Genomic DNA, 20,495 nt, shown 5'->3' on the forward strand with positions numbered 1-20,495 from the left:
TTTTTTTTTTTTTAACTGTATTTTATTATATACTGAATTTTGTTTGATTTTTTTTCCTGCTTAATTTTGTTTTTTCGAGTATGAAATTTATCTTATGATTACTTTTGTACTTACTGTATTATATTTTGATTTTGTAATAGTATTTAAACTGGGCCATTTTTATATCATCACAAATGTGTACTGTATCTAGAAGTTTAAATTATGAAGATTTAAACTATTATTATATATTAGGAATTGTAAATTTAAAAAGCCTTATGTCACATCTGGTGTGTTTTATGAAAATACTCTGTACAATAGGTGGAAAATTACATAGTTCTTAAATGTTGATTATGCTTGATCAATTGTTTGATCTAACTGCTTCTTCAGGTATTACCATGTTATTTTGTAGTGATGGTGATCGATTATATGCAGACCTTCTGAATCCAGCCTTATTGGTCTCCATTCCTATTTTAGTATACAAGTTTTCTTCACTAGTTGGTGTCACAACTATTTTGACTTGACTTTTGGTTCTTTCTTCAGGACTAAATAACTTCATATTTATTGGACTTTTCAAACTAGAACTCCTCCGGAGCTATTCAACAACGAAATGCAATAACGACAAGTTTTGTAGTGTTACAAAGAAAAAAAAAAGATAATTATGTTATATTTTAAAATCAATAATATTTAGTACAAAATGTTGCTTTTACAATTAATTATAAATACATACATGTACCAGTGAGTGTTATATGGTAGTGCAAACATATTTAGTAATAATCAATATAAATATCAATGTAAATAATACATGTGCTCTGGCTTTTATAGAACCTTGGTAAAAGCATTTACACTATGTTATTATATAATGAGTACTTCAAAGATGAAATACATAATAAAATAATTTTTATGAAGTGATGATAGTAGACTAAATTTCTTGTTCAGCTACATTACCGGCCTGCGATGATCTCGAGCTCTGTAAAAAGTCAGCAAAGCTGTGCATTTTATACAATTTTCGCAATATATGATACATGTCTAATAAGCCCCCAAAATTAAGTGCAAGCTTAAATATAGTGATTTAAAGTAACAATAGTTATTAATTATGTATATTTAACATTAATTGTATTATTTTTAATGGTTTTATTATTTTACTTAATAAGTTAAATAAAATATCTACTCTAGAGAAACAGTAAAAGTTTTCATAGTTGTTTAAATAGATAATTATTATCAAATGATTTCGATTGGTAGGTAACTTATTCAAAATTAATAACTATTATTCCCAACAAAAATGTGATTAAATAACTTCAGTAAATAATAAATGAAATATTAATGGATTGTTACCACTAGTGGGAAAGTTGTGTGAGTAATTACAAGTAGAAAATAATATTGATTTAAATGTAATCAAATGGTTTGACCCTTTGAGTATAAATTATTTTAGGAACGTCTTAATATAATATTTGCAAATATAAATCAACTGAATTGGTAAAATAGTAACGTTAAATGCGTATATCATAAATGAAATCCAAATATTGTCATTATATTATACATATAATAATAGGTATAATTTCGTAGATACGTAATAATACACATAAATAGCTATAATACGAGTATAATAGCTCTATACCTGTGATTTCGTCGGCGTACCAATCTGTCCTGTCGTTTGTTTAATGTAACTTTTGTCGTCGAATATTTTCACTTCTCCGCCACCGGGCCTGTGTTTCACGTTGTCCCATGAGCCCACCTTGCTTTGAGCTTTTATTTCCATTTTTTGATCCTCGATCTATAATATACATCACGTGCATGCGCACAAACAATTTAAATGTTGTGAGTGTATAATATAATATTTTTAAAGTATAATATGCAGTGTTAATCATTTACGGTATAATGCATCAAACGTTTGCAATAATGATGATATCCGAAACAGATTGCAATCAATTAAGATAATGAATTTTTTTTTCTCTGTGGTATCGACAAACACACGTATAATGTATATTCATAAGATTTATATAATATGCATATCAAAATCAACACAGAACGGTGGTGTAAAACAATTGTATATAAAATATATATGTATACAAAAGTGACGAATATATATGTGTGTGTGTAAAGTATGGCACATAAAACAATGCATAAACACAAAAACACACACTTATTTATTGTATTATACGTATAAACGATTGCATTGGTAAGCGTATTGCGAGTACATGATATTATTTGTATGAAATACCTACAATACCTACATTCCGCATACAAAATATATAGGTAAACGTTTCACACCTATATTTGTTTACTCACGTCGTGCGATTCCGGTTCTAATAATTGTGTCGATTGGCTCTAAACAAATTAAAATATATTTGTTTTCTATAAAAATAAAAGTACAAAAATGTGCACACAACCATCTCAATTTAAATAAACAATAACTGAGGTTATGTTTGAAACGGAAATCGTAACTAAATCACTATATATTATGACCGGTACCCGTCCATAAAATATTTTTAAATCATTTTTATAAACCAAATGTCTATAGGGCTAAATACCGACAATCCATTATGAAATATATAATATTATCGTGGTTATCATGAAAAATCCTCGAAATAAGCAATGTTTAAAAAATCATTACGGATGACCTGTACATTTAGGTACATAGGTAGGTACATATATTTTCACAAATTTAACAACTTTTGTTGATATTTCTGTAATACTAATGAAACAATTATTTAGCAATAAGTGAAGTATACATATTGAATACATCAAAACATCATAAGTTATTTAACACGTACCAAATGGGTTGAAATTTATATTAATTTGGTATATTATTAGTGGTGTATGCAATAATAAGACTACCTATATTATTATTATTTTTTTTTTTATTAGTTTCAGTTATAAGTGCAAAAATAATTTCAAACAAGCCAAATTTTTGTTTTGAATAAATTAAATTTTTTAAATTTAATTACCGTATGGGTTGTACGTATTATTGACTATTATTTTAATTTCCAACAATTATCATTTAACATTATATAAAATGTATTTGTTAAAATGCATTATTTGTTTAAATTTTTTTTTTAAAAAAAGCGAATTAAATTAAATTTACTTATCGATAGTAATTTTTGATTTACTTATTCGATTTTATCCTATCTGTATTACATTGTTATTGATGATCATTTTTTAAGTCTAGTAATTTCGATTTAATTATTGGCTATTCATTATACTAATTTATTTACCTACAAGAAAAAGGCATCTCCTGATTATAGAAAAAAAAGTTATATAGGTATTAATGTAGGAAGAACTTCAAAGCATTAATATATAATAATAATAAAACGATGTATAAATACATATGTATTAAAATATTAAAATTACACTAAGAACTTGTTACTATGAAACGTTTTTAATTTCAGTGTTTACTATATTTAAAATCATTAGTCGACATTACCTTAACTGCACCACCACCAGGAGTATGTTTGATATTGTCCTTGGATCCTATTTTCGGTTTTGCCTTGTCTTTGAAGTCAAGTTTAACAGTTTCAATTTTCTTATCACCACCGCCAGGTTTGTGTGTTTTATTTTCCAGCGAACCTACTTTGGGTTTGGCGTTCCATTGAAGCTTGACGCTTGGAATCTGAAAAAACCATCGATTAAATGTTATAATATGTTGTAGGTATCTATGTTGCATATATTATAAATATTTTTAGCATTCAAAATTGATTCTTCATAGTAAAATGTTTCATTAGAAAATATTGAATACATCCACCGAGTGTTTATTTTATATGGTATTATGAATAACTGTACAATAATAAGGTAAACATATTGCCAAATGAAATTGGATAAATACACTGAGCACGAAACGGAGTTATGGACAATATATAATAATAAAAGCAACTCACCCCATGTATACTACAAAAGACTATTCAGTGTTAATAAAATATTTAAATCTGAAAATATTATGAATGACAAAATTATTTTACCGTGTAAAGTAAATACATAGATAAGATCAAAAGTGGACAAGTTAATAAAAATAATTAACTTGAGTTAAGTTAAGTTAATAGAACACAAGATCGATAAATTAGAAGTTAATAAGGAAAAAAGTATTAACTTTTTTAGTATTCAGTTTAATTAAAGTTAATCTATTTTTTTATTCAATATGTAGACCACATAAAAAGTGACTGCATTCTTTAAAAGATCTAACTTCCTAAATTATAACAAATAATTGTATTGAATTTTTTAACATAATATCGACTGGTAAAAGGAAAAAGAGGCTAAGCAACCATTTTACTACTTTTCAGGAGAGCAAAAATGAAATTTTCATATTTTCTTAACTTTGGCGTTGGCGCTTCGGTATTTATTTAAACATTAGGAATAGGGTTATTATATATTTCCATTATATTATAAGTTACCTTGCTGATCTGATATCAATTACATGAAATATTAAGAACATTTTTTATCATAACGAATCAAACTAAAACTTACCTTTTTTTGGTGCTTAGCTTTTCATTTTTTTTTTTTTTTTTTTATGATAAATAACGCTTTTAAGATTGTTTAGTAGATTTGTAATAATTGTGCAACGTAACTAGGTATACCTAGTAGGTACGTAAAAACAACGTTTCTCATATTATCACTTCAATCAATATGAAAAATGGTTAGATACTCATAAGTTATATTATTGTTATTATTATGAAAGTTGTTAAGCAACAATCGTAGGGGCTAAGCACCATAAATTTGTCGCTTAGTCCTTATAATTTTCAATAGTGTCACTTATACCCTTAAAAGAGACGCTTGTCCCTACTTTTATAAGAGTTGTGTTGCTTGTCCCACAAAATTTAAATTCTTTTATTTACTAAATCTCATTATATTATTAAATGGTCAGAACAACACTAGCGCTAGTGATATCGAAAGAGTGTCGGTTATCCCGTAGTATACACTGTGTCACTTATCCCCTTTTGCTCGTTACTAGTCGATATACAGTTGTGATGACGAAATGTTTGAAAAATACTATGCCATTGTACATCAAGGGGCCACTCACTATCGTATTTATTTATCTTTATAGTTCAAATTTGTTGTACATAACATTCTGTATCCACGGCCAGAATCTAATACTAAAGGTGGGCCCCCAACTTACAAAATCTAATATGATCCTGATGTACAGTGTATGAAACCATTTTACTTTGAATGATTATTTAATTTTTATATTAATATTGACGTATAAACGAGAAATTTAAAAATTGTTTAACTTGTTAGATCATTTTTAAATCAATTGTGAAAAGCTAAGTTATTTCAATTGCCAAATAGACTGGTTAAAAATTTTAAAAAAAATTAACTTTTGAACTATTTAATTCCCACCTTTGGATAAGATATCCATTTAAATTAATTTCAACTGAATAGTATCTACTATATAGATGTACTATATAGATGTACCACAAACCCATAAACAGTTGTCATAATTAATTATTGTTTACCTTCTTATCACCTCCACCGGGAACATATGTGTCATTTTTCGCCTCAATTCTCGTGCCGGCTTTCCATTCTAGTTTTCTGTTTTCAATTTTCACCTGACCACCACCTGGTTTGTGGCTGGTATTCTGTAGTGAACCGATTTTAGATCTAACTACTTTGAGATTCGGAGATGGTGCGGATCCCACTTGTACTTTGTTCATCGGTAACTCTAAAATACAAATGAAACCGATTATATAATTCCATTAATTTCAACTAATGACGTTTCCTCACTTTTTTGGCCGATAGAATTTGCGTTTTCCGGGGATTTAGGCGTGATGGCTCTAGTAGGTGTTTTCAATTCGGATCGATCTTTTTTCGGAATTTTGCTTGGTGACTTTCCAACGTCATTTTCACCTCTATGATTACCCTGCATACAAAAAAATTATGTAAATCGTTTACTCGGATATTTTACTATTAGTTTTGACTTACTTTCGAGTTCGACGAGTCTTTGAGGGGCTCAATATCTGCAAATAAATAATAAACACAAATAAATGTACGTATTTATTGTATTGCTTTTATAGAATTATACGTAGGTATATATTTTATTATGCCGTTATAAAATATTGATAATAGTAATCATAAAAATATCTTAGTGTTTTCACATAGGCTTCTATCAGTTATATTCAACACTTTATAATAGGTATCAGCTGTACGAAAACGGAGCAACTACCTAATATGCAAATACGTCACTAATGGTGTGCGAAAAAAAAAATTTTATTATTCTAGTGAATACAAGAAATATTCAATGGACATTATGTTTATTATACCCTAATAACACATATTTTCGGTTTAGATATGACAATTAAAGTCATACTCAACATAACGATATTTTACTGTGCAGCAATCTTATATTGGTAAAATTAGGTAGGTACCTTTTATTATTTTTAAAGTATCGGGCCTCAAATTTTTACTCTGCGACACTATCGGTTCGTCCCTATTTCTAACGTTGTCCGCAATGGTCTTTGTTTTCGTCTTATTCCGATCATTCGTATCGTGTTCACCGGCCGGCCTAGACGCAGCAATAGCAGCATAATCTCTGGTCTTATTCCCCATTTCCTCGACTTTCGTTGGCAGCTCTTTGCCAAATGTCTTATCAATATTATCACCACCACCGTCCACCATCGAGTACTTCTGTGGTTCTTTGACTGGTTTCATGTGCGTAGCCTCAAAATGCGACTTTCTTAGTTCCGAGGCTCTATTTCCATGTTCCACGGCCTTTGGGCCTGCAAATTCTTTTTCTACTTTTCGCTCGTATCGGGACTGCTGTTGCTCCTCGTATTCTTTGGTTGATCTATCTTCTTTGTTCATGTCTGGTCGGGGTGCGACTAATTTTCCATTTGACCCTCCAGAACCAAATTCATTGACAACTTCCGCTTTCCTGTATTCCACCTGCCGCCGGATCTCATCCTGTGAGTCTTGTGGAACCAGCCTTCTGGCTGCTTCCTGCTCCACTGCTGCCTTCCTGTCATCCTGCATGTCCACCGGAGGTGGTCTCCTGCCATATTCGACGGGTGCATCATTCCTGCCACGTAAACTCACGTCCGCTACTTTCGAAATACCATCCATCACACTATCTCGCCTAATTATCGATGGTACGTCTCTAGGCTTCTGGCTGTTCGACAGTGATGGGCGCCTGATATCTTCATCCTGCTGAAACTGTTGCCTGTTGTAACGCTGTTGCTCTTGGCCTTCAGGCATCACCAGCGACGGTTGTTGCCGGCCGTATTGCTGATCCTGCTGTGGCTTGCCGTACTTTCCAGCACCTTGCGCCGTGGCCGCTGCCGCCAATCTTTGCCACTGCCTGTTCGGTTCAACACCTTCAGGAGGCCTACCACCAGCGTGCAACGTAGAATCCCTCCGATTCAATGGTGGTGGTGGTGGTTGTTGGTTAACAGAAGAGTTAACAACCACTTCTTCGTCGTCATCAATACCACTACCAACTACAGGTCTCGCGGGCCTACCGTTTTCCGGTCTAAACGGTTGTTTTTCCTCGACCCGAGTCTGCAAGGATCGGCGGTCCTGTACCAACGATGGTGGTTGTTGCCTGTATTGTTGTTGTTCTTGCGGAGGTGGTGGTGGCCTTTGTTGCATGTTGTAGTACTGCGATTGCGATGGCGGTCGTTGTTGCGAAGGTGTCGGACCTCGGACAACGTCCTGCGGTATACCTTGCCGGTTAAGGTTCCAAGAGTTTACCTTGTCGTCAGTCGTCCTGGACTGCTGCTGTTGCTGTTGGTGATGTGGTGGCTGTCGTTGTTGCTGTGGCCCTAAGGGCCTGTTGGGTACATTGTATTGGCCTTGCTGGTAGAATTCTGGTCGCTGTGGCCTCGGATTAAAATCTGTAGGCGCTCGCTGTTGTGGCTTAGGAGGTAATGTCGTCTACAAATAAAACACGAACGTATTACACACACGCGCTTGCGCGCCAAATAATATTCTATATTTGTATGTGTTGGTTTTGTATACGTGCAGGATATATGTATATGTATGTATATAGTACACGTACTTTATAATAACGTTATAATTACAAAATCAGTAATGATTATTTTTGATTGTTATCAATTTTGTGTGATGTAAAAAATACGATTTTGATAATATATATAAATTGATATCATACCTATATATAATATTATAATATATGAAAATATTATACTAATCTCTTACCGTATTCATTGGATTTCTCGTATCTGACCCATAACCACCGGAAGGTTCTATTATGCTATTTCGACGATGATTATCCATAATTGTATTATTAATTAATTATTTTGTTATTAATTATATAAATGTATATATTTGTTTATTTATTTATATATATATATATATTTATTAATTTATTTATTTATTGTTTAATCGCGATTTTTGTTTTTTAAATGTTAACATGCTATTTTATTTTATACTAAGTACGTCCGTTTCTTGCGATCACCTAAAAATTACAATTATGTTTATTTTTTTGTATACAGTGTTTATAGCGCTAGTAAACCGTGTTGAATTGTGACGAACACTTAACTTATAATAGGTAAACTGACTGACAGTGTGCTTTTATGTATACATAATACATTTTTATTATTTATGTGAGTATATACATAAAGTACGAATACATATACTTAATATACAAATGTATATATTCATATAATGCACGAACAAAATGGGGCAGAATCGATTATTTTGTATGTTTTGTGGATGAGGAGAGGGGTCGACAACGGAAAACTACTATATTTTACCAAACCTACTGCACGTCATCCATCGATTTCCGGAGCAATATAAACTAAACGGCTGTGCGCATTTAACACGGAGACCTAAAAAATTAACTAGAATTTTACATTATAGTATTATAAAGTCCATCCAAAAACCAAGGTGTTCATGTACTTAGGTAAATTTGTTTGTATACTAATATTATATTCTCGATAAAAAAATATTTTAAGATGTATTAAATCTGTTAACGAAAAGCTTAATTAATAGTTCACCCCAAACTAAACATTTTAATGAAGACGGATTACATTCGTATAATGATTCGTTTCAATAATTATTATTTTTTAAAATTAACAATTACTCGTATATCAAGCAGACACAATAATAGTAGGAAGATAAGTGCGAAATTGTAGAGGACGAAATACACGAAAAAAAATCTACGTATGGACACGCATATATATTTTAGTCTTATCTGACTAAGTATAATACATAATTATAAAAATAACGTACCTTTTAGACGAGTGTTGATTGCTCTACGGAAATAAGAGCTTTAAAATGTATCAAAGCTCGGTAAGTTCCGGTGTTTTACTGAGCATAGTGAGTACAACTCTAAACTTCGGCGTGATCAAAATTCGCGTGCTTAGATACGCGCTAATAAAACACTGTACTACATATAGGCACGACACGAACAGCTCCCAATTTTTATGGGGTGGAGGTGGGATGGTTTTTGAAGCATAGAAAGGAAGAGGCTTTCCCTCTATTTGCTATTTCCCCACCTATATAAAACCACTACGAATAATATACAAACAAATTTTAATCACTATACACATATGCTACATTTTTTTCCAGAGATACATTTTAGTAAAGCACATATTTTACATGTAAATAATATTTGTATATATATTTTATATTTGTTGATTATGAAATTGGAATGTACGATAATATCTACTGTTGCTTTACCCGTTTGTATCCTTTGACCTAAGTGAATTTAAAATGTATCTAATCTATTATATTTTATTAAATATATACGTAAAATAAATATTACAAATTCAGAAATATAAAATAGGCCTACATCTTTTATTTATAGTAATATAAGCATACATTGAATATATAATAAAATCCCATTAGTTTTTATTAAACCTATATTAAAAGTTTTACCTTTTATCTGTTATTTCTTACATGAATGTAAATATATCTGAGCACAATTTAATGTGTCCATGTATAAATCTTATTTTTAATTATTATACAATGTTATTTAAAAATTTATGTTAATTTATTTACGTATGATACTATGTATTTATTAAAATAAAAACTTAATACGAATATATATGTATATTTAATATTACCTACTACTAAAAAGATGCAGAAATACATACATTTCTGTAGTTGAAGGAAATAAAATAAAATACATTTTTCTTAAGTATAGATTCAGCACTTTCACTCTTATAGTGTACTTTAAACCCGTTTTATATATAATAATAATTTTATTTGAGACAAATTCCCCAATTAAAGGTATTTTCAATTATTTTGTTCCTCGTATGGGAATTTAACAACGTATGAAGATAAATTTCCATACGAGGAACAAAGGTACTTAAGATGCATTATAAGTACCTTTTTCAATTATAATTGTAGTCTTTATTTTTATAAAATGTTATGTTCATTTTAAAAATGTTCAAGTATGCATATATTATTCAATAACGATAAATATGAAATTATGATTTGTACATAGAATAATCCCTACATAGAATAAATCAATGAAAATAAGAATTAAAACGTATTTTATTAAATTTATTATATATTTAATTATATGTGTTATTATAAGTCACTTTTTTTTTTATATAATTTATCATAGTTGAAATAATTAAAAAGAAATAAATGTGTGACCAATGCAAATAATAAAAATAAATTACATAAGTTAATATTCAGAAAATTTGGGTACATTAACCTAATTTTATCGGTACGTATACTAACATATTTGATTGAAAGTTGTACAGGCTTTGGTTCAGTTAGCAACATAAAATATATTTAATACTTAATATAAACCTAGTTTGAATATGTAGGTTAAAACTTAAAATGCCGGTACATGTTCTAGTTTAACAGACAATGATGGCTTTTTTTACATTTTTTAATAAAAAAAAAAATATTATATAGTATAAAGTGAAGGCGCTGCCTAGGTAATAAAATATTGACATGCAATCCTGTAATAACGGCGTAATCTCCTATTTAGTAAATATCCACCTTCCCCTGTTTCCATTATTATTAGTTTCTGGAAGAATATACCACAAACAACTGTGAATATTAATAATAATAAATTGAGTCCCGCATAAGCAAGCCATGAATATATTAATGACTCTATACAGTGAAATAAAATTAGACTAATAGCTGTATATTATACCTTACCAGATAGCATATATATTTGGCTTATTTGAGAATTAAATTAATTAAATTAAATTCAAACATATAACGCTAAACTATTATTATTTAATATTTACACTAGGTACATAAATAGTAAGAATTAATATTGTTTTATATTTATTTACCTATTATACTTTGATTTACCTATATTACATATAATATATACAATTATGTTATTTATGAATTGTAAAATATTTTAAGCTTGGTGGTTTGTCTTACAATATTATCATATATTATTTTTATATTTTATTATTTTTAAAGTGTTAAAGTATGTTTTTATAATAGTGAAATAGTCGAAATATCAGTGATTTTTTTAAAATTGGATGAACACTATCCACTTCTTTGGGACATAAAATAAATGGACATGTAACATAAAATTAAAAAATAAAATATTTAAGAACTTTTATTCAAAACTTGACAATAAAGGATAAGTAGGGAGAAAGGATGAAAAACAAAAAAAACCTAAGTAAAAAATATAAAAGACGTTTATTGAAACGAATTAGTTTAAATTGTAAAAAATAAAAAGTCTTGAAAACAAAATTAGTCATGATTTCTCAGGAGCGCATTATTGGTTTTGCTAGCCATGTTGATTACACGAAGCGATTTTACTCGCCAGAGTGTAAGATAACTAATGATTAGCGATTAAAGTAGCTCGGCTGTCAACTTAATTCACAGGCGAGTAGCATCTATTTAACATGCGGCGAGTAAGCAAGTAGGTATATTAAGCGAAGTTAGTGGCAGCCAGTAATGTAAACGTCGAGGCTTATCATTCAAATATATGGAGTGTGACTTCTACTTATGCGGTAAAAAAGTAAAGAGAGACCTAGAACAAATTGGATGCAAAATCTAAAACAATGGTTAGGTTGCAGCAGTGACCAATTATTCAAGGCGGTCCAAGAGAAAAACCAGATTAATATGATGATTTCCAACCTCCGTTAGGAGAGTTAATCCAAGAAGAAGAAGAAGAAGACTTCTAATTAATAAATAATATTAAATATATGCATAATATATTAATATATCACTAGCCAAAATAGGTTTACAAAAATGTTTTTGAGATCATTTCTATGACGAATAAGATTATATAATATTTAAGTAGACATTTTTAAAATATTTAATAATATTACACGATAGTATTTATAAAATAAATAGAACAATTTTTGTAAATATGGAGTAGTCAACTATGAAATATATGATTTCATTGGGTAATATATGATATTATTAATTACAAGCTATTTCCAACGAAGCTTAATTAACCCATAAAAAATTTTACAAAAGCTCTATATGGTCACCAAAATCCACTTTTTTCTAATCTTGATTTTAACTATGTAACTATATAAATATAAATTTACTGAATTATAATTAATAATTTGTACAAAACTGGAGTAGAAATGTATATAATAATTTATTAATAATAAGTGAAAAGTAAAAAAAAATAAAAAAAATAAAAAATAGTTTTTACAGAATATGTTTTCCCTATAATGATTTAAATTGTTTGCCATAGATAAATATTATTAAATATTTCATTAAAGAATTATAATAAATATTTTTTACAAAAAATATTTTATAACTACTAACTACATGAAAAAATGATTATCATGAATAAAATTTAATAACTAATATACTAATATATAATGTTACCGCTTATAGAAATAATGTGTAATATTTCCATAATATAGTTATGATATAACATCCAATACGTTTTTTATATAATATAAATGTACTTAACTACTATTTATAACATTATATAGTTTAATTATGGTTATACCACGAAAAGAGCAACAGAAATCTTTAAACGCAGACGTATAATTCTCATAGTGCAAATATGATTGAAAAACATGTTTAAAATTACAATTTAAACTTTAAAAGCTATAAAATGTGTGCTTGTAGGTACACAATTGTACTCCTTTATTTTTAATATCTTAATTCTAAAACTCGAATAGTTTCGTGTAACAATCATCACATCATTATACTTTTAATAGCTCGTCAAATTCATGTAGTATAATTATATCAGGTATACGAAAATAAATAGTAAATGATAAATTTGTAAATGGTCACGTGATTATTAACAAAAACTTTTTTAATCAAATAGACAATCTCTACCTAGCTATACGTAGCTTAACAAATTAGTCTTAATATAGAGTTACCGCGGAGATACATGTATAACATATATACATATTATTTGATTTAGATAAATTGACTAATGATTTTTTTACAACGATTATCATAACTTAACCATAGTGATGCACATTTATGTTGATTCGTAGTAACATATATAATCGTACGTGAATTTAACAAAGTAACTGACTTGATTAATGCTACCAAAATGTGTTTTATAAAAATGTATATAGGTAGATTTGAATACACCTCTGACGTTCATATAGTTTTATATTTTAATAGCATTGATAGCATAATATTATATATATCATCCATGCGTTAAATAAAATAATTTATGTTCTGTGGAAATTCAAACTTACTATTTTGCCAAGCACAAGGTCTGTTTAAATTTCCGTTGGTAGCTACAGGTGAAATCTCGTTCTCAAATTGAATAGTTGATATTTGCTCAGGCGTTTGTTGGATGTAACTCTTGATTGGACTTGCATTTTCTGAAATGGAAATATAATTTTAATCCTATGTGATGAAAATACTAAGTATTATTTTTAATTTAAAGCTTATTAATACTTTGAATGTTTTAGTAAGTACAATAATCCAATAAACAAGAAATTTAAGGAATTTTTGACAGTTTTAAAAAAATTTAAGATCAAAAATTCAATTGCTTGTTTGTAAACGTACACTTATACCTTAAAGTGTAATATTTAGCGTAAGGCTAAAAAAACATAGAGATAATCTCCTTCAGATTTTCAAAATAATGATATTCACACCAACATTTATATTTTTGAATCATATAAACGCGATACGCTGAATAGTATATTTAAGTCGATTTGAGCTAATATTGTAAAAATTTAGTTTTTGTTATTTTCAAGTTTATTTTATTTGTGTATGATTATAACTTGTAATTTTTTAATATAAATATAAAAAAATGTCAAATTTTATTTTTGTGCATATATTGTAATTTTTATAAATTTAGTGTCCGTCAAATCGCGAGGCCTCTGTTTGGACACTTCAGGCTTTAAGACGGTATTATCTATATGGTTATAATTTAAAGGTTTAATTTGTAATTGAAAACATGAGTAACGATATTTTTTTTATTTATTTATCTATTATTATTTCATATTTATCGATTTATTCTTAAATTATAGTTGATTGAATTGGTCATGTTTAAGAATTTTATGTATTTAGCATTGATTATACCCATAAATGACTGAATTATTTAACGAACCAATGTCTAAGTGATTTATAACTGAATGTGTTTCGTGATATTAATTATGATACCATCATCACATCACAACATAAAAAATAAACTTTTGAATTCGACGAGAAAATAATTGAAGTCGAGAACGTAATAATAAGTACGACTACGTCGTATTCGTAAATCAGCAAAAAACGTGTGCGTGGTATATTTTTGGTTTAATAATGTAATTTTTATAAAATACAACGTGATACAGTTTTATATACAGAATTATTCCAAAGAAAAAAGAAAGTCCGAGAAATTGCCAATTCTGTTGCGAGTTGAACATTTTTACTCGTATCCGTTTCCAATGCCCGTTCCAACGATTCACGTAAATTCAGGTAACTAATATGTAGAATAGAGTTTTTGTTGCAATAAAAAATAATTGATTTCAAAAAATGTACATAGTATAGTGCAGTATTACAAATGTAGTATAATACGCATACCATATTCGTTTCGTAAAAACACTTGGTCGAGTGCGAGTGCGGGCCTACACTGGACGGACATCGCGAACGGGATTTACTACTCGAAATTCAAAGCTTTGGCAAGGTATAGACTTGGTCGACGAAAAATGACTGGACGATCAAAACGACGGTCAATCGAAGAGGTAATGACGAGCGCAGGAGCACGAGAACCGCGAACGGAGACGGATTGAATTGATGAACGGATGAAATGTTGGTCGATTGTGTACCGATATCGTATGCCGACTGCACGGCGGCGGTATCGTATGTCGACGGTAAATCGTTTCACATAATCGCGGCTAAAACCGGTATACTGCCGTTAAAAACTGTAATATATTTTTTTCCTCTTATTTATCTACATTTTTTTTATATATTATTTTCTCTCGGCGTTGGTGGAAAAAGTGAAGTACACATTGCAAAAGAGGGCAAAACAGTTTTCGCCACTGTAGTTATTATTATGAGTTTCTTTCGCCGTGCGTGCTCGGGAAAGTCGTGTTTTATTATGGACAGACCAGTTCCGCACCTCGGTAATTGTCTGCGAGTGATACGTATCGTATATCGTACATATGGTATATTATAAATGGCTTAAGAGATATAGAGTAAAATTCGTTTCAACTAATAAGCAAAAAAAAAAAAAATCTATAATTTATAAATTTTTAAGAAAATAATAAAATAAAATTTTAATATAGGCACTATGTTAAACATGGATTATTTGGTGACCTATAGAATAGGCGAATGACACAAAACATCGTAATATTAAGCTCTAGATGGAAGGGGTGATTTTCAGAAGTTCAGATTGTGGTTAATCTATGTATATATATATAAAATATATAAAATATACATATATAAAATTGGGTTAAACTATGAAGTGTATCTCCAAATAAATATGATTTCGTCGCTAAGTGGTCCAAATTTATGTACTTTTAGAAATAAATCCACTATGAAATACATCCGTTACATAATCGCAATCGCTGTGATCCAGCAATAAGAAGCAAATATGCGGTATGTTCATCGAAATACGAGTACGTTTACAGGTAAATCAAAACATTCAATCGAAATATTTATATATAAATAAGATAATATTTATCTAGCCACCGGTTGTCTCAAATCCTGTTGTAGACACAAAATAAGAAAACCAAGGTGAATCATATGAGCATAAGTAAGTAGAGAGAAAGGACGTTTTAAAACTTTTCTTTGGAGTTTATATTTTACCTTAATCCGGCTCTTGTGTAAATAACTACGTGCGAGGGAAAGTCAACGTTAATTGTCAGAAAGCACGCGGTGTTTGAGCAAGCGGGAGACCGAGCAGGATACATAATAATTATACACAGTGTAAAATAGTAATAACAATGAAGCACAAATAGTTTTAAACGGGAAACAGCGTATTATGTAGTTGTTTTAATTCGAGCCGCCGGCAAATTACGTGTTACATTGTCATCAGTACGAAAACAATGCGGCGGTGCACGGATCACTTTATACATGTATAAGCGCGGCCATTCGACGTGATGTGCATGTGAAAATTACTTCGTTAGACTTGTTGAGAAAGCTTCTCGTTAATGCGATAATGTGATATTATTATTATTATTATTATTATTATTATTATTATTATCCGACTGTACGTGCTCGCACATTTATTTTATTACCGTGTTATCAAATGTTAATATTATTTGTTTTTTTTGTACGGAAATTGTCGAATGATTGAACTTCCATCACAAATTAAAATGGTCGAACAAAACTAATATCCTAACTGCATTCATATCAAAAAGCTGAATATTTAAAAGTTAAGCACTAAGCGGTTTCCTACACCCAATTCCAAAAACCGCTAAGAAATATTTTTATACATCTCGATACATATGTTTATTCATTAAAAATACAATTTAATTAGACTTTCTTCTTCGCATAAGCTATTATTTAAACTTTTAAATTAAGTTTCTTTTTTTGAACATTTTTATTGGACCTAGTACAGTTTGACCACTACCTATTTTTGACCCGATTGCATTTAGACAAGTCCCATTCTATTACCCAAGTGCATTTTGACCTTATCTTGATGTATAACTTTCACGTATTGTCGTGTAGCAGAGTTTCGCAATGCGTTCCGATATACTGTGATATATTGCTGGTCTATAAATTTAGTTACATTAGTCCCGTTGGAACACTACCAAATATCCCTGTAACAGAACCCCGACGATCTAAATAATGTTTCAGTTTAAATATATTGAAATTGAAACTTAAACACTTGTGATAAAACAATATGTTGGTTTTTAAGAATAATTTATCTGTATGATCAACAGTTAAAGATACTGCACTGTACCTACAGTGTCTAGCGAAACCAGGTTTTCCTGGTTTCGGGATGCTGGTTCTCGCCACTAGATTGGGTTTGCGGATTGTGAACAGCGGTATAAAGCACTCTATTTTGAAGAGTGGGAAAGGAATGAAATATAATGAATATGTCCCCCCCCCAAACAGCGAACTTGCCTGTAGCCGGATTTTGATGGTGGCTTCCACCTGTAAAACTCGGTCGCGTAAAATGTCGATTGTGTCCTGGGCCGCGGGATTGGTCGACGGTCAAAAGTTACTCCGAAATCTTTATCTGTAACCTCTCGGGGCGGTAGCTAATCTTTCTGGAGTAACTTTACACAGCCCAGGTGTGTTTGTTACGTTTCACGTTCTTCCTAGCCGCAAAGGGGTTCGCTAGAGCGCTAACCTCGTAAACGGTTCGTGATGGTGGCGGGCCGATTGCATGTATTAACCCGGTAGATGGTGAGCTGACCTCCCGCCGTCATTAAATGTCAAACCTTTGATCTCGGTATAAAAAATGAAAGGTACGTCGGGGAACGCTGTTAGCCCAGGCTGGTATGTATCCTAAATGTCTTGCCACCACATTCAGTTCACCCACGAACTGCGGTTGGATTCAACAGGGCTTATAGTTTCGTTCGAGACGTAATTGGCCGACAAACATTCGCCCGGGTTCCTTCAGATTATCCATTAACGGTACAAGAGTTGGCAGCCTGGTGCTGGTGGTCCCTTTTGACGATCCGAAGCGCTCCCTCGTGCTGCATACCGCCTTGGGGTGCATTGAACTTCTGCGGCCCATAACTAGTGCCCAGCGCTAATACACGGTCCGCAGTTATAGGGGAGCATTTGCGTTCACCACTAAGCCCCAGAAACCATCTGTACCTACATAGTATGTAAAATCTTCTCTGATAGTTCTGAAGTTAAAAATTTTTTAAAAAATGTAATTTATACATTTAGCCCTACTAGGGCTATTTTCAAATTATTGATAAATATCTTAATCAATATTGATATATAAATTATTATGAATACCCTAGACCATGTATAGTCTTATCGTGCATACATGGTTATAGTTGGCTATAGTCAATATAATATTAATAGTATAATACTAATAATAGCAATGATGTATAGGCGTAGCGATCGAATGTGTTCAAAGACGAATGACGTTCAATCTAAACTAGTCTTGAATTAGTGTACGTGCGCTAGCAATAGATTTTGATATGTCTTTATAAAACGTGAAGATTAAAAGATTAGTTCTATATTATGTATCTACACGCATCCCGAACACGTACAACGACGCTTTCTCGCCTTAATTTAGATGTCTTGTCTGAACGATCGTACACGCCCATTAGCCATTTACGTACAAATGCACTTATTACGACCTGTTTGCTAATCCCTGTTATCATCAATTACATATCTAAATTGTTCGTGACTTATAATCGTAATCAAGACCATGCCCACGTTTATGTGACACGTTTTTATGTAATGAATTCCAAATTATATTTTATGTTCTTTTTTAAATACTCGTGTTTATTGTTTAAATATTTTGGATTTGTGTATATTGAGACAATTGTACAATTATAGTTTACGAAACTACAAAGATGGTCATTTAAGTGTTAACATTTCCATAAACTCACGTGAAAAGTACGTAAACATTTTTCCCTCGTCATTGTGCATCAAAGTTTACATTGAAACAACATAGATATAGAACAGAAATTATCAGCAGTGAAATTGGACGTTGGAATTGAAAGATTCTTCGAAAGCGTCATACTTGGTGATCACACATTCTTAGGCGTATAAAATATAATTTATTAATTGTTTAGTAGATTGAGCGATTATAAGATTTATAAAGAAAAAATGTAATTTTTGTGTAATTTTCATTGTTCTTGTAAAAGTTAGGAGCTGACTAGACTTGATCTTATTTGATTTTGAACATCGATTACATATTTTGTAGACTATAGAATAAATATTAAGTAAAATTTAAGATATTATTTGGTGTCTTGTAACGAAGAAGAAAATATTATAAAAATATTTAAAAGTTAGGCATATCTTGAAATATTTTCGAATTATTCAGGTTGACATTATTACTCGATAGTTGTTTTTTATTAGCTTTTTTTATACACGATCAGGATAATTGCGATCAACACTACATAATTGAGTTGCTATAATTGATATTGAGTTACAATATCGTATATAAACAATAAGGTGTAACAAATTTTATCTTTAAATGAATAAACGTTAGCACGCAAAATATATTTAATGTATGTACATAAATATAAATACATAAAACTATACTAGATATTTGTAAACAGATATTAATTATCAAAATAACTATTACGTATAAACATATTATGTTCACACAATGTAATTCAACGTAATGAAATAAATAATAAAATATAAAATTTAAATTAAAAATTATTAAATGGTTAATACTCATAAATTAATTAATAAATAAATAAATAGTTAAATATGTAAATAAATAAATCTTTAGTCTGGAGCATTATTATATTTGTAAACACCTGACGATGCATTAGAAACCGTTCGTACTTCACTTATTTATTACTTATTAGTAATAAGTACGTACTTATAAAATAATAAGTTATTATTTTTTTTATAGAAGTACCTAAGTATTTCGAGTCAAATCTATAAGCTTAATAATATATATCACCTTAATAATATAAAGTTTGTACGGTACATTAAATGGATTAAATATAAGAATGCAATAAAATAACCACACATACGTAACCGGAACCGGTGAAAACAATTTGTACCCATCACACCTTTTTTATAATCCATTTGCGCCCGAAATCATAACCTATTTGCGCCCGAAATATTTTTAATAAAAATGTGTTAAACCCATGCAACGTTGCAAAGTTATATTCTAGAATACAAGCCATACTATTTATTAACCTTATAAAGTTAAAACTATTGTACATATTGGGCATAATCGAGTGAAAATAATCGAGTTAATCACTATTGTAGCTTAATAATATGATAAAGAAATAAGAAAAATTTTAACTTTTTTTTTTTTTAGAAACTTCATGCGCCTTTAGAGTTTTTAAACTGCAAAAACAAAATAAACAAGTCTACTCAAAACGTATATCTTATAGTAGATTCCAAGGTTAAGGTTAAATATAATAAAACCGTCTGTATGGCTTTTGTCCATTGTTTATCAAGTACACAACGGAACCATAATGTGTATGTAATATACAATTTAAAATGTATTGCTTATTGAAACACACAATTCGTTAGTCTTATTACAATAAAACTTAATTGCATTTTCTTAAAGCAAATGTTTAAAACAATATATACCAATGTAATTTATTTTATACATGTGTTAT

General features: G+C 30.0%; 1 protein-coding gene across 3 annotated transcripts; it reads right to left on the reverse strand.

The window, feature by feature from the left end:
* Nucleotides 1-2: 2 nt before the first annotated feature.
* LOC112689252 (microtubule-associated protein tau) lies at nt 3-8,220 on the reverse strand. 3 transcript variants are annotated; one of them, XM_025562868.1, is made up of 9 exons: nt 8,116-8,220; nt 6,330-7,833; nt 5,887-5,921; nt 5,689-5,824; nt 5,421-5,626; nt 3,401-3,586; nt 2,266-2,304; nt 1,595-1,750; nt 3-571 (listed from the first exon to the last, which is right to left on the reverse strand). In XM_025562868.1, the coding sequence occupies exons 1-9, from the start codon at nt 8,191-8,193 to the stop codon at nt 338-340; spliced, it is 2,574 nt and encodes an 857-aa protein (XP_025418653.1). In that variant the 5' UTR covers nt 8,194-8,220; the 3' UTR covers nt 3-337. The 3 variants fall into 3 exon arrangements, with proteins under 3 accessions (XP_025418653.1, XP_025418654.1, XP_025418655.1); XM_025562870.1 differs by lacking the exon at nt 3-571 and adding an exon at nt 578-946 and having other exon boundaries at nt 8,116-8,219; XM_025562869.1 differs by lacking the exon at nt 2,266-2,304 and having other exon boundaries at nt 5-571; nt 8,116-8,219.
* Between the last annotated feature and the right edge of the window lie 12,275 nt (nt 8,221-20,495).

The sequence above is a fragment of the Sipha flava genome, unplaced genomic scaffold (genome assembly GCF_003268045.1).
Source record: "Sipha flava isolate LNK unplaced genomic scaffold, YSA_version1 42_pilon_pilon, whole genome shotgun sequence".
Classification (NCBI taxonomy): domain Eukaryota; kingdom Metazoa; phylum Arthropoda; class Insecta; order Hemiptera; family Aphididae; genus Sipha; species Sipha flava.

Coding starts and splice junctions, on each gene's coding strand:
- LOC112689252 (XM_025562868.1), bottom strand. CDS start 8,193: ATGGATAATCATCGTCGAAATAGCATAATAGAACCTTCCGGTGGTTAT. Junction 5,627..5,688: donor AAATTCTATCGGCCAAAAAA/GTGAGGAAACGT, acceptor TTTGTATTTTAG/AGTTACCGATGAACAAAGTA. Junction 572..1,594: donor GTACGCCGACGAAATCACAG/GTATAGAGCTAT, acceptor GTTGTTGAATAG/CTCCGGAGGAGTTCTAGTTT.